This window comes from Hibiscus syriacus, unplaced genomic scaffold (genome assembly GCF_006381635.1).
Source record: "Hibiscus syriacus cultivar Baekdansim isolate YM2019G1 unplaced genomic scaffold, ASM638163v2 tig00112243_pilon, whole genome shotgun sequence".
In the NCBI taxonomy this organism is placed as follows: Eukaryota; Viridiplantae; Streptophyta; class Magnoliopsida; order Malvales; family Malvaceae; genus Hibiscus; species Hibiscus syriacus.
The window spans coordinates 255,691-267,736 of NW_024063280.1; the positions used below are offsets into that span (position 1 = coordinate 255,691).

At 35.1% G+C, this 12,046-nt stretch overlaps 2 protein-coding genes across 2 annotated transcripts; one reads left to right on the forward strand and one right to left on the reverse strand.

The window, feature by feature from the left end:
* Nucleotides 1–3,282: 3,282 nt before the first annotated feature.
* On the reverse strand, nucleotides 3,283–4,140 carry LOC120176395 (zinc finger protein ZAT10-like). Its single transcript, XM_039182821.1, has 2 exons — nucleotides 3,706–4,140; nucleotides 3,283–3,666 (listed from the first exon to the last, which is right to left on the reverse strand). The coding sequence occupies exons 1-2, from the start codon at nucleotides 4,022–4,024 to the stop codon at nucleotides 3,335–3,337; spliced, it is 651 nt and encodes a 216-aa protein (XP_039038752.1). The 5' UTR covers nucleotides 4,025–4,140; the 3' UTR covers nucleotides 3,283–3,334.
* A 3,831-nt stretch (nucleotides 4,141–7,971) lies between these two features.
* Nucleotides 7,972–10,756, forward strand: LOC120176413 (probable beta-D-xylosidase 5). The gene is given in 5 exon segments (XM_039182841.1): nucleotides 7,972–8,670; nucleotides 8,835–8,967; nucleotides 8,970–9,003; nucleotides 9,087–9,949; nucleotides 10,042–10,756. Coding segments are annotated over 5 exon segments (2,352 nt in total). The 5' UTR covers nucleotides 7,972–7,977; the 3' UTR covers nucleotides 10,671–10,756.
* Nucleotides 10,757–12,046: the final 1,290 nt, after the last annotated feature.

Here is a 12,046-nt window from a genome sequence, read left to right on the forward strand (position 1 = left end):
CACGGACATGGGGGGGTCAACAAAAGATGTCAATGGGATGGCTTCGAGCAGTGAAGATTCAGACAAACAAGAAAGGAGGAGATATATTAATGTGCAGGGCCACGTTCAAGAGGAAATACTTCGGAAGCTTAGTAAGTGTCTAGTAGGTACGATGGAAATGGTGTGCAACTCGAGTCGAGTAGAGGAAGGATTACGGGCATGGCGTCCGGGAGAAATAGAGTTAAATCCTTGGGGGGCCGAAACTCGAGTCTAGTAGGTACGATGGAGGATCTCGAATGGTCTTATCTAAAGGAGATTTTCTCAGAAGTTCAAACTTGTTCGGAAGCATATCATTCGTCGGAGAGGATCATTTGGATTCAATTAACAGAGTTCTGTTTCACTGCCAAAATCATATGATCTACGGTCACTGCTTTATAGGTAATGCTTGTAAGGTTAGTTACTACCAAAGCCAAAGGTCACTGACGTAAAGTAGGCTCAATGGATTGATGTTTTTGTTTTGGTTATTTTCCACGTTGGCACATTATTGACGTAGAAGTAAATTGAAGGCGTGACTTGAAAATTTTAAGGAGAAATTAATTTTATTCTATGGATTTGTTCTTCTCCTTTTAGCTATTTCAATTGTTAAAGAGATGATCTCATGCTCGAGCCAGACGTTTGTAGGTTAGTTTGAGTGTTTATTGTCAAATAATTAATAATCTTTTAAATAAATATTATTTTATAATCATATCAGACTACTAAAATTATATTAATAATATTAATAAATGGTATTATAATTATTTTGTATTAATTTAATATGCTTCACCGTTGGCTTGGCAATAGAGGTGGCAAACGAGTCATTCGGATCGAGTTTGGGTCGAGTAATTTCGGGTCGAGTAATTTTGGGTCTAGATTAAATTCGGTTTAATTTTGTGTAGATCAGATCGAATCTGGTTCGGATCTGGCTCGATTGTACGGTGAATCGGATCGGGTCAATTTTCGGGTCGGGTGATTATTGGATCAGTTGTTTTCTGGTTCGGATCAATATTGGATAGGTTGATTTTAGGATCGGGTCAATATCGGGTCGGGTCAATATCATGTCAGTTGATTTTTGGGTCATGTTAATACCATATCGATTAGATTTCAAGTCGGGTCAATATCAGATCAGTTGATTTTCGGTTTAGATCAGCCTTTAGAGCAAGTCAATTCGGGTTGAACTGATTATGAATCTAATCAAAATCAAGTATATATTGAATAATTGATATATACTTGTAAAAATATGTCTTCTTATTTATTAATTTTATCATTTAGGTTTAATTTCAATTCTCAATCGTTCAGTATTTTGAATTAAACCATAATTTAGAGATGATAAATCGATAATTTGACACAAATATGTTCCTATAATACATGTTAGAATTTGTTATCAAAGTTTTATATTGATCTCGTATGAATAGTTTATAATGAGAACTATTTGATAAAGAAATATTTTTTTTTATTAAATTTTTATTTCCAATTATAATTTAATATTTTTATTAAATTTTAAAAAATAATACATAACTTTATTTGTTAAGTTTTAGTCGTAACATAAGTAAATTTTATATTATTTTTATTATGAATCTAATATTATTTCCTTTGTTTTAGTTGTTTTCTATTATTTTTATTATAGATCTAATATATTTATAACAAGTAGGATAAGTAAACTTTATTTATTATTGTTTTCAATCTTACAATTAGATTCTTACTTTTATATCCCTCTTAAACTTTCTATTATTTTATTATAAATCTAATATTTTTAATAAATTATCAATTTTATTTAAATTAATTTATTATTGAAAATAACTTTTATCGTTTAATAACTTTTATCAATTTCAATATGTTCGGTTTGCTTTTGGGTCGAGTTAAATTCGGCTCGGATTGCTTTTGGATCATGTTAAAATTCGATTCGGATTGCTTTCTGTTCGGGTTAATTTCAGTTCAGGTTAATTTCGATTATGGTTGATTTTGATATTGCAAAATTTTAGACCGAGTATTGTTCGGGTCGGGTATGAATCGAGTATCAGATCAAATTTGATTATTATGTTTGAGTTAATATCGGATAAATCGATTCGGGTAATCGGGTTCGGGTAATCGGGTTCGAGTCAAGTTTACTAGGTCTACTTGGCAATGGCAGGAAAGTTTCTCTGATGGTGGTAAGCCTTTGAGGACCGTGTTTGGCGAGAAAGAAAATGCAAGAAAAATAATAAGAAGAAAAATTGATTGCTATTTGGATTCTAAGGCAATGACCAAATTCGACGAGGAAAAAATGTGCTCAATTAGAATATTTGAAAAGTTCAAAAAGTAGAATAAGTTTGCTCATCAATGTAGCAAAAATCAAATGGTTGGCCAAATTGATCATCACGAGTTTTCGGTTCGATTAGTTTAATAATAATTAAATAAAAATTTCAAAAAAATATTAAAAAATAAAATAAATTATAAAATATTCTCAAAATTGATTTAGCTAGTTGAAAAATATTAACTTCTTAATTTTTTTTATAAATATAAAGAAACTATAAAATAAGATATATTCAAAGATTTTCAACTATTTAATATATTACATTATCAAGGTAAATATCATGATTATTTTGAATCTATATAAAATGAGATAATATAAATATTTTTAATCACTCGACCAATTAATAGATCTCTCGAACATACACCTTTTAAGAGTCTACAACAATATTCATACTGAAAATAATAGTTATAAAATATTAATATATATATATATATAACATAAATACAACATTTATTTATCAACACATTAGATGTTATAGATGTCACAAGTATCTATTAAGCCATGCAAAAAGTGATGAAGAAATATAATGATTATGAATGATGAATGTTACATTTGATGATGGCAATGCTAGGATGTGCATTGAAAGCATTTAAACACATGGAATGAGGTTATAAAGAAATAACATACTAATTCAAACTTCAAATAAAAAGTTAATACAATTTAATAGATACTATATTTATATAAATTGTGATTAGCTCCAGCTCAGTTGGTAGAACACAAGGTTCTTAACCTTGAGGTCGTGAGATTAAGTCCCACGGAGGGTATTTCATAATTTGGAGGTCTACAACAGAAGCTGCTCTTAACTTGGCGTTGGGGCAGCTTACTATCTTACCTCCTCTTATCCCATTACATATGGGAATAAGGGTCAATTAATTATATTTATATAAATTAGAATATAACATGTAAATTAGAATTTTTATTAAATAAATCAGTCAATAAATATCAAATACAAATCTCAAATCAGTGAAAAAAATTAAAATTAAAAATATTTTTAAATTAAATTATTTCTACCAAAGTCTTATAATATTAATCGCTGCATGATTGACTAAACCTTCCATCGTTATTTTCCTCATGGGAGTCCGGGGAAGCAGGAGGCAAGTTAAGGTCAAAGTCAAAGCTGACACGGTGGCGTTTGTTCAAGGCACCGCCGCCGTCCGACAGCATCACGCCAATAACGCTGCCGCTCTTGTTATTGATGTTGCCACCGCCTTCGTAGTGGCAGCGTTTGTGTCCGCCCAAGGCTTGGCCCGTAGGGAAAGTCTTGTGGCAGACACCACACTCATGGACCTTCCCGCTACCTCTTACGGCGGCGGTAGATGGATTGTCACCGTTGGCGGAGGAGTGTTTACGGTGGCTGGCTTGTGAGGCAACTTGTGAGGGTTTACGGTAGACACCACACTTAGTGTCCACCCGAGCTTGGTAAGAAGGGAAACCCTTGTTGCAGACACTGCACTTGTGAGGCAACTTGGAAGCAGGGGAAGCAGATTCCGCCGCCGATGACGACAGAACAAGGCCACCAACACCGTCGTGGGAGCCGCCAGCCAAGGCGATGAGACAGAGAGCAAGGCGTTCTTCTTCTTCTTCTTCCTCGGACGTCGGCGGAGAATCGATGATCGGTCGTTTTTTAGAAGGCGTGGCTTTGTCACACGAGACGTCGTCGTATTTGTTGCTTGAAGGTGTAGCCATTGCAGCAGGAATCAAAGCTTCAAGTGCCATAGTTCTTCATACTATTTAAAATTTAAAATTTAAAATTCAGTCAATTTCTTATTTATTAGAAAAAAGGATTGATAGAAGGAAATTAGCAAAGAAAAGAAACTAAGAAAGCGACGCCGTTTTGGAGGGAGGGAGTGAGAAATAGTTTGCATGTAAATGGGGTTTATTGCTTTGTATATAAAGAGGACTGGGGTTGAGTCAGTCAAAGGTAAAATTGACCGAGTTAATGTAAGACTCGGAGTTTAATGTCAATAATAACAAGGGTAAATTACAAATTGCATTCCTTCAATTTTATTCTTACTCCTATTTTAGTTACTAAAATTTAATTCTTTTTAATCAACTCATTAAACTTTCAATTTACTCTTATTTTGATCACTCAGGTGTTATCATAAAAACAAGGGTGACATGGAAGCCACCTATGCTTATGTGGTTGCTTTTATTTGACTTGGAATCCATGTGTCATCTATATCATTTTTCTTTTTCTTTTTTCTTTTATCTTTTTTCCTTTAAATATGAAAGTTTTATAGTTTAATATTTATGTCACATCAATATTGTAACTCTCATTCTTTGATGCTTTCTCTGATCATTCTAGATATCGACATTCTCCTCTCATTGTCTCCTAACACTCTACATTATATATTTTACCTAATCACTTCAAAACTCAAAAAACTTAACCATAAACCCTAAATGCATAAAACCCCAAACCACTTTGACATATAATATACACTACAAGATCAATATGGAGTCAAGATACGTCGCTAGCTTTTTCTTTCTCCACCTTCCCGTTATTGAGATTTATAAGAAGATTTTCGTCATCGAAAAATCAAATAAAATTTGAAACCACGAATTTTTAAAAAAATAAAGAAAATTTTGAGGTCGTCTCATTTTTTTTTTGAAAATATTTAATCATAACACCTTTAAATGCCTAAATGAGAAGTGACTAATATAGGAGCAAATATAAAATTCAATGAATAAATTAAAAACATTAAATTTCAGTGATCATAATAGAAGTGAGAAAACGTTGAGTGATGAAATTTATAATTTATCATTATCATAAATAAATAACACATTTTTAACGGTTCTTTAATTACTTCATTTTAAGAGTGACTGCTTCAAAGTCAAAACAGCGGTCCACGCGTGGTACTGTGCTATTGAAACCGCTCACAATTTGGAAAGGGTAAAACGAACCCATTTGACTTGAGTTGAGTCCGTGTCGACCGCGACTCACCTGGTCAAAATCTCATCTACTCACCTTTGAAATCAAATTCTAGATATTTTATTAAAGCCCTGTATAATTAAATCTATGATTAAGTTTTATGTTATGAGTCAACTCAACATTAGTTTGTTTATTACAGGTTATAATCTATCTAATTGTTTGGGTGTTATCGATGTTCGAATGTCAATATTTTTTTTCTTCTAAAATTATTTGTTGATCAAAGAGATAATCGGATCTGTAGATAATGCATACTCCATAGACGTAACTGTTCAAACTCAAAATTTATAATAAAAATAACACTCTCTTTTACTATTAAAATCGCTTGACGAGTTTAACGTAAACTATGTTGGAATATATATATTGTTTACAAAATATACATGGATACTCTTGTACACATTTGAATAAGAAAAATTGAGTACCCCTTGAAAGGTACCAGAAATTTCGTTGGGACTCCTGTGCGAGTCACTGGGTATAAATGCGATTAGGTGTTTCTGTGTGAGTCACTCTAATCCTTTGGAGTTCCCATGCGACTCACCTATAATAAATATAATTAGATGTTCTCGTGCGAGTCATTCTAATCCTTCGGAGCTAGTAACCCAAAATAAGTATGAGTAAATATGATTTCTTCCTTAATAACTCTTTTTGCCCAATTAAATATCGATACTTGGACAAATACCAATACCAAATTAACATTATGGAATTTCAATTTCCCAAGTTGGGATTGAGTATTGATACAATTAGTCTAGGCATCGATATTCCCTCATGGTATCGATATTGGAAAGAACAATATCAATATTACCTTGATATTTTACCTGATTTTTTTAAAAAAACATGATGATACCGATATTGTTATAACATTATCGATACTAAAACCAAGTTCTAAAATCTTCACAACCTTGAACATCTCTAAACCTCTCCTAGTTTTTTGGGATATAAAAATCTATTCTTTCTCATAATCTATACTTATCAATATATGCAAACAATCAATGACTTTTTACATTGCTCACGATCTTTGGGATTCAATGGCTTTCATCTTTGTTACATTTTGGGTTTATTTATTTATAGGGACGTTGAAAGAGTATTTTGGGATATTCCGAGTTTTGATATCTATATCTGTTTTGAGATACATCTGATATCACGTATTTGTACTCTTGGGATACATCCGATATCATGTATTTGTACTCTTTGTTTTCTTGAATTATTGATCATCTCGTATGTGGAGGTAGGCAAGGCCGAACCGCATTAAAACTTATCTCCTATGCATGTCTTATTTTATATTGATATCACTTTGATTTTTTTTTCGCGAGTAACATAGCTATTCATCATGCTCTTTTATAACTATCTTCTTAAGTTATTTTTGCTTTGTTTCAGGTGATAATTGCATAGCACAACCATACAACACATAATGTGAAAACCATTGTGCTGCCTACCCTTTGTTCACTTCATGCCATACGAATGATTTGGCAATACATTCTACTTGTAATGCCTACGTATTTTCGTATCGTTATCGTACGAGTACGTAGTCATATAAATTTTGATGACTTAATGATTCATGTTATATAAGATGTTGTGTAAACGTCTCATGCAGATTTTCTTCAAAGGGATAATGCTACTTTCCGCCCACTTCATCGTATTTTCTCTTCAAAGGCACCCTTCATTGAGTGCACACTTCTATCTTTGTCGTACCTTCTTGACAATATGATTAAACTCTACTGTGTTAATCTCGGATAATGAGTCTTTAATTTTTTTAAGGTGATTTTAAGGTAACATATGTTCAGAATCGTTTTTTAGTCATTAATAATGCACACACCCTGTTGACACAACTGTTTGAATCTGATACCTATTGGAAGAACGTTTCTTTTACCAATGAAATTACCGGATGGGTTCCGAAACTTCGATTAATTAAATTATTTAATTAGTGGTACTCCAAGTACTAAGTATTGCATTGGCCCCACCTAATTTAGGACTATACGATGAACATTATTTAGTGGTCCATGTGTGGGATGCGATGGAGGGTTAAAGATGCTTTTGTTTTGTCTAAGCATCAAAGTATCATTGGCTTCACTTGTCATCACTTCCTAAACGGGGGGAAAGCTTGTTATTCCTCACATTGCAAGCAACCCATGTTACAAGAAAAGCAACCAGTCAAAGAAAATGTCAAATTTTATTATTAGTCCTTATAATATGTATAAATTATAAATTCAATTCTTATATTTTGATCTGGTCGGTTTCAGTTTCTAAAGTTTATAAATTTCAAACTTTTGGTTCTTATAATTTAATCATACTGATTTTTTTTATTTGTTAAGTGATTTGAAACCTGATGTTGTAAGTATACCAACACAAAACTTCAATCAATCACTTGTTTCGTTAGTGGTAATTTTCAAATGCTAAGAAAGACACCTATAAGTTTTGCTATTAGTTCTAATTAGGTAGCAAATTTAGTAGTCGTTCTTTTCAAATTTTAAAATTTTAGTTATGATATAATTGATAACCGTTAAATCAAACTACGTAACGATCGGGTTAGGACGAAAAATTCAAAATTTGAAAAGTAAAGGAGCTAAAATTGATGAAATTAGAATATAGGAACTAAATCTATAGTTTGTGCACAATATAGGGACTGATGAATGAATTTGACCCAAGTAAAAACACCCGACCAAGCCTTTAAAACTTCAACTTTTACTATAAATAACTATATGCTTGCACAATGTAAGGTGACATAAAACCAGCAAAAAAGGACACCATGAAATTAAAAACCCAGTTTTCTTTTGCTTTGTGTGTCTCTTTTTTCTTAGTAATCGTCCCATGTAACACTCGAGCTCAGCCATTTGCGTGTGACCGAAAGGATCCTAAAACGAGTCAGTTCCGATTTTGTAACACTTCCTTGTCCTACGAGGATCGAGCCAGGGACCTCGTTTCACGATTGACACTCCAAGAGAAGGTGCGACAGTTGGTGAACAAGGCCGCCGGGGTGTCCCGGCTCGGCGTGCCGGCTTATGAGTGGTGGTCCGAGGCGCTTCACGGCGTCTCGAACGTTGGTCCGGGAACTCGGTTCAATGCCACGGTTCCAGGTGCGACTAGTTTCCCTGCCGTGATCTTATCCGCCGCGAGCTTCAACGTCACGTTGTGGCTCGAGATGGGGCGGGTGGTGTCGACCGAGGCTCGAGCCATGTACAATGTCGGTCTAGCAGGGTTGACGTATTGGAGCCCTAATGTCAACGTGTTCCGGGACCCGAGATGGGGCCGAGGGCAAGAAACGCCGGGTGAGGACCCTATGGTGGTCTCGAAGTATGCCGTGAATTATGTCCGGGGACTGCAAGACGTCGACTCCTCCGGGGAGGAGGACAAGCTTAAGGTTTCCAGTTGTTGCAAGCATTACACTGCTTATGATTTGGACAATTGGAAAGGCGTGGATCGGTTCCATTTTGATGCAAAGGTATGCATAACTTGTAGGTTCAGTTAACTAACAAACATTCAAACATGAAATATGTGTTGTCACATTATTAGACCCGACATAAACGTGTCCGAATATGTGTCGAATACGGTTATTTTACATGAAATGAAGAGTCCGAGTAACATCATTTACGTTTTTTTTTTCAGGTTACGAAGCAGGACTTGGAAGATACGTATCAGCCACCATTTAAGAGTTGTGTGCAGGAAGGACATGTGAGCAGTGTGATGTGCTCATACAATAGGGTGAATGGAATCCCTACTTGTGCTGATCCAGACCTTCTTAAGGAATAGTTAGAGGTCAATGGGGTCTTGATGGGTATATTTTTATTTGTTCATACTCGAAAAATACCGATCGTTTCCGGTTTTCGGTAATCGACATTTTTGCTTCGTTTTTGGCAGATACATTGTTTCAGACTGTGACTCAGTTGAGGTTTATTATAATGCCATCCATTACACTGCTACACCTGAAGATGCAGTGGCCCTTGCTTTGAAAGCAGGTTTAAACATGAATTGTGGGGATTATTTGGGGAAATACACAGTGAATGCAGTCAAATTGAAGAAAGTAGATGAATCTGTTGTTGACCAGGCTTTAATTTATAATTATATAGTTCTTATGAGGCTCGGTTTCTTTGATGGAAACCCGAAACAGCTTCCGTTCGGTGACCTCGGTCCGTCCGATGTATGCACCGATGATCATCAGCGGTTAGCCCTTGATGCTGCCAAGCAGGGAATAGTTTTACTCGACAACAACGGAGATCTTCCTCTGTCTAAAGCGGTCACAAAAAGTTTAGCCGTCATTGGACCAAACGCTAATGCCACAACGGTTATGATAAGTAACTATGCCGGTATACCTTGCCGGTACACTAGCCCTTTACAGGGGCTGCAAAAGTATGTGTCAACGGCTACGTATCAGGCAGGGTGTAGTGATGTTAAATGCAGTAAGGATACACTTATTCAGCCTGCGGTTAAGGCTGCAGTAAATGCCGATGCTGTGGTGCTAGTTGTGGGGCTAGATCAATCGATCGAGGCTGAAGGGCTCGATCGAGTAAACTTGACATTGCCGGGATATCAAGAAAAGTTGGTGACTGATGTTGCTAATGCGGCAAAAGGGAAAGTGGTGCTTGTGGTTATGGCAGCTGGTCCGATTGATATATCGTTTGCAAAGAAAATGGGGAACATTGGAGGCATTCTGTGGGTCGGATATCCGGGTCAAGCCGGCGGAGACGCCTTAGCTCAAGTCATATTCGGAGACTACAGCCCAGGTAGCCTTTCTTTTTCGTCTTCTTTGATGACAATATAAGCAAAATATTTGTCCCAAAACATAACATGCTGATAAATTTTCCTGGTGCCTCAGCTGGAAGATCACCATTTACATGGTATCCACAAGAGTACGCCGATAAGGTCCCGATGAGCGACATGAACATGCGAGCCAACGCAACCTCAAACTTCCCAGGAAGAACCTATAGATTCTACACAGGGAAACCGGTTTACGAGTTCGGACACGGACTAAGCTACACATCATTCTCAAAGTTTGTAATATTTGCCCCTACCACAATACCAATCTCAACACCAAACAACATCCTAAAACCATACATCGGCGAAGCTATCGATGCCGAGACTCTACTCTGCGACGTCCTGCAATTCAATGTCGTTATCGGATTGTGGAACAAGGGATCGATGGACGGAGCTCATGTAGTGCTCCTCTTCTGGAAGCCACCAAGCTTAACTGAGGTGACTGGTGCACCGAACAAGCAGCTGATCGGATTCGAGAGGGTCGAAGTGAAGCAAGGGGAGACCAAGAAGGTGACAATGAGCTTAAACGTGTGCAAAGATTTAACCTTAGTGGATGCTGAAGGGAAGAGGAAGCTGATTATAGGACAGCATACCCTATTTGTAGGATCCAACACTGAGAGCCAAGTGAGGCACCATTTCGTTGTAAGTCAAGCAGGGAATGAAACTGGATGTGGTGTAGTTTCTATTTAATGGCAGGCAATTGACACTTCTGTTGTGCCTGCAACATTATTACTGTATTAGAATAAGGGTAATATACTACTAAAAAAGCCCTTAAATTACTCTTCTCTATTTAAACTAGTCCTTAATTGACCAAAACTAGAAATGCTTTTGGGGCATTCCGAGAATTGAACTCAAGACCTCTCACACCCGAAGCAAGAATCATACCACTAGATCAATGCCCTATTCTTGTTTGGTATATAATTATAATTATTTTCTTCTTTAGCACTAAATACTAGAGACCAAAATTTAATCCTTAAATTTTATGTTGATCCATAATACTTTTTAAATTTAGTAGTTGTTTGGGGTAAATTAGATAAATGATCCCCGACTATAGGTTATTATTTTGTTGAGTCCCTTAACTATTAAAATTATGAAATAGTCACCGGACTATTGATTATGTTCCAAACTCGTCATTTCCGTTAAAAATTAACGATTGTCTAAGTTGAACGTTAACATGTTGATTGAAATATGATAATCATAAGATTACGAGATCAAATTTTATCATATCTTAGCCAATAAGTTAACTTCTAGCTTAGACTGCCGTCAAATTTTTAACGAAAAAGGACAAGTTTGGAACATAATGAATTGTCAAATAACCATTTTGTAACTTTTAATTGTCAAGGGACTCAACAAAGAAACTCTAGATAGTTGGAGGATTACTTTGAAACTTTTAATAGTCGATGAGTCACCAAAGCAACTCTTTATAGTCGGGGATCATTTGTGTACTTTAGCCTTTTTGTTTTAACCCTTTCAAGATAAAGCTCACCTAAAATGTTGTCAAAAGAATTAAAATTAAAGGAAAATTTGAACTTAAAGTCTAAAGATTAAATTAAAAAAATTATATGAAATTTAAAGATTAAAAATTAGTATATCAAAATAATGAAAATAAAGTAAAGAGGGCCTGTTCATGATTAAATTCTTGCTACTCAATAACCTTAGGTCCGCCTTGGAGCTCCAAGCAAATGCTTTTAAAAAAATAAAGATAAATTACACCGTTCGAACTTTACTCACTTTCCTATTTTACTAATCGTACTTTTAATTTTTTAATTTGCTCACTGAAATTTACAGATTGAATCATTTTGTTCACTCTGTCGTTAACTCTCTAACGTTGTGATGAAGTGTCATTTTTTATTATTATTTAATATAAAATAATTACAAATATAAAGGGTAAATTACACCGTTCTTCAGTGGACTCTACTCTTTCTCCTATTTTGCTCACCCAAATATAAAGGTCTTAAATTTTATAAATAGTGATGATGCACATTATAATACTCTGATAATGTGGAACAACATTAATCTCGCTGATTGTTTTATTTTCTTTAAATACAATTATTCGAACCCAGAAT

Excerpts from the sequence above, each read along its gene's own strand:
- LOC120176395 (XM_039182821.1), bottom strand. The coding sequence starts at position 4,024 with ATGGCACTTGAAGCTTTGATTCCTGCTGCAATGGCTACACCTTCAAGC. Across the intron at positions 3,667-3,705 it reads AGCTCGGGTGGACACTAAGT|CCAGCCACCGTAAACACTCC; the intron begins GTGGTGTCTACC and ends TTGCCTCACAAG.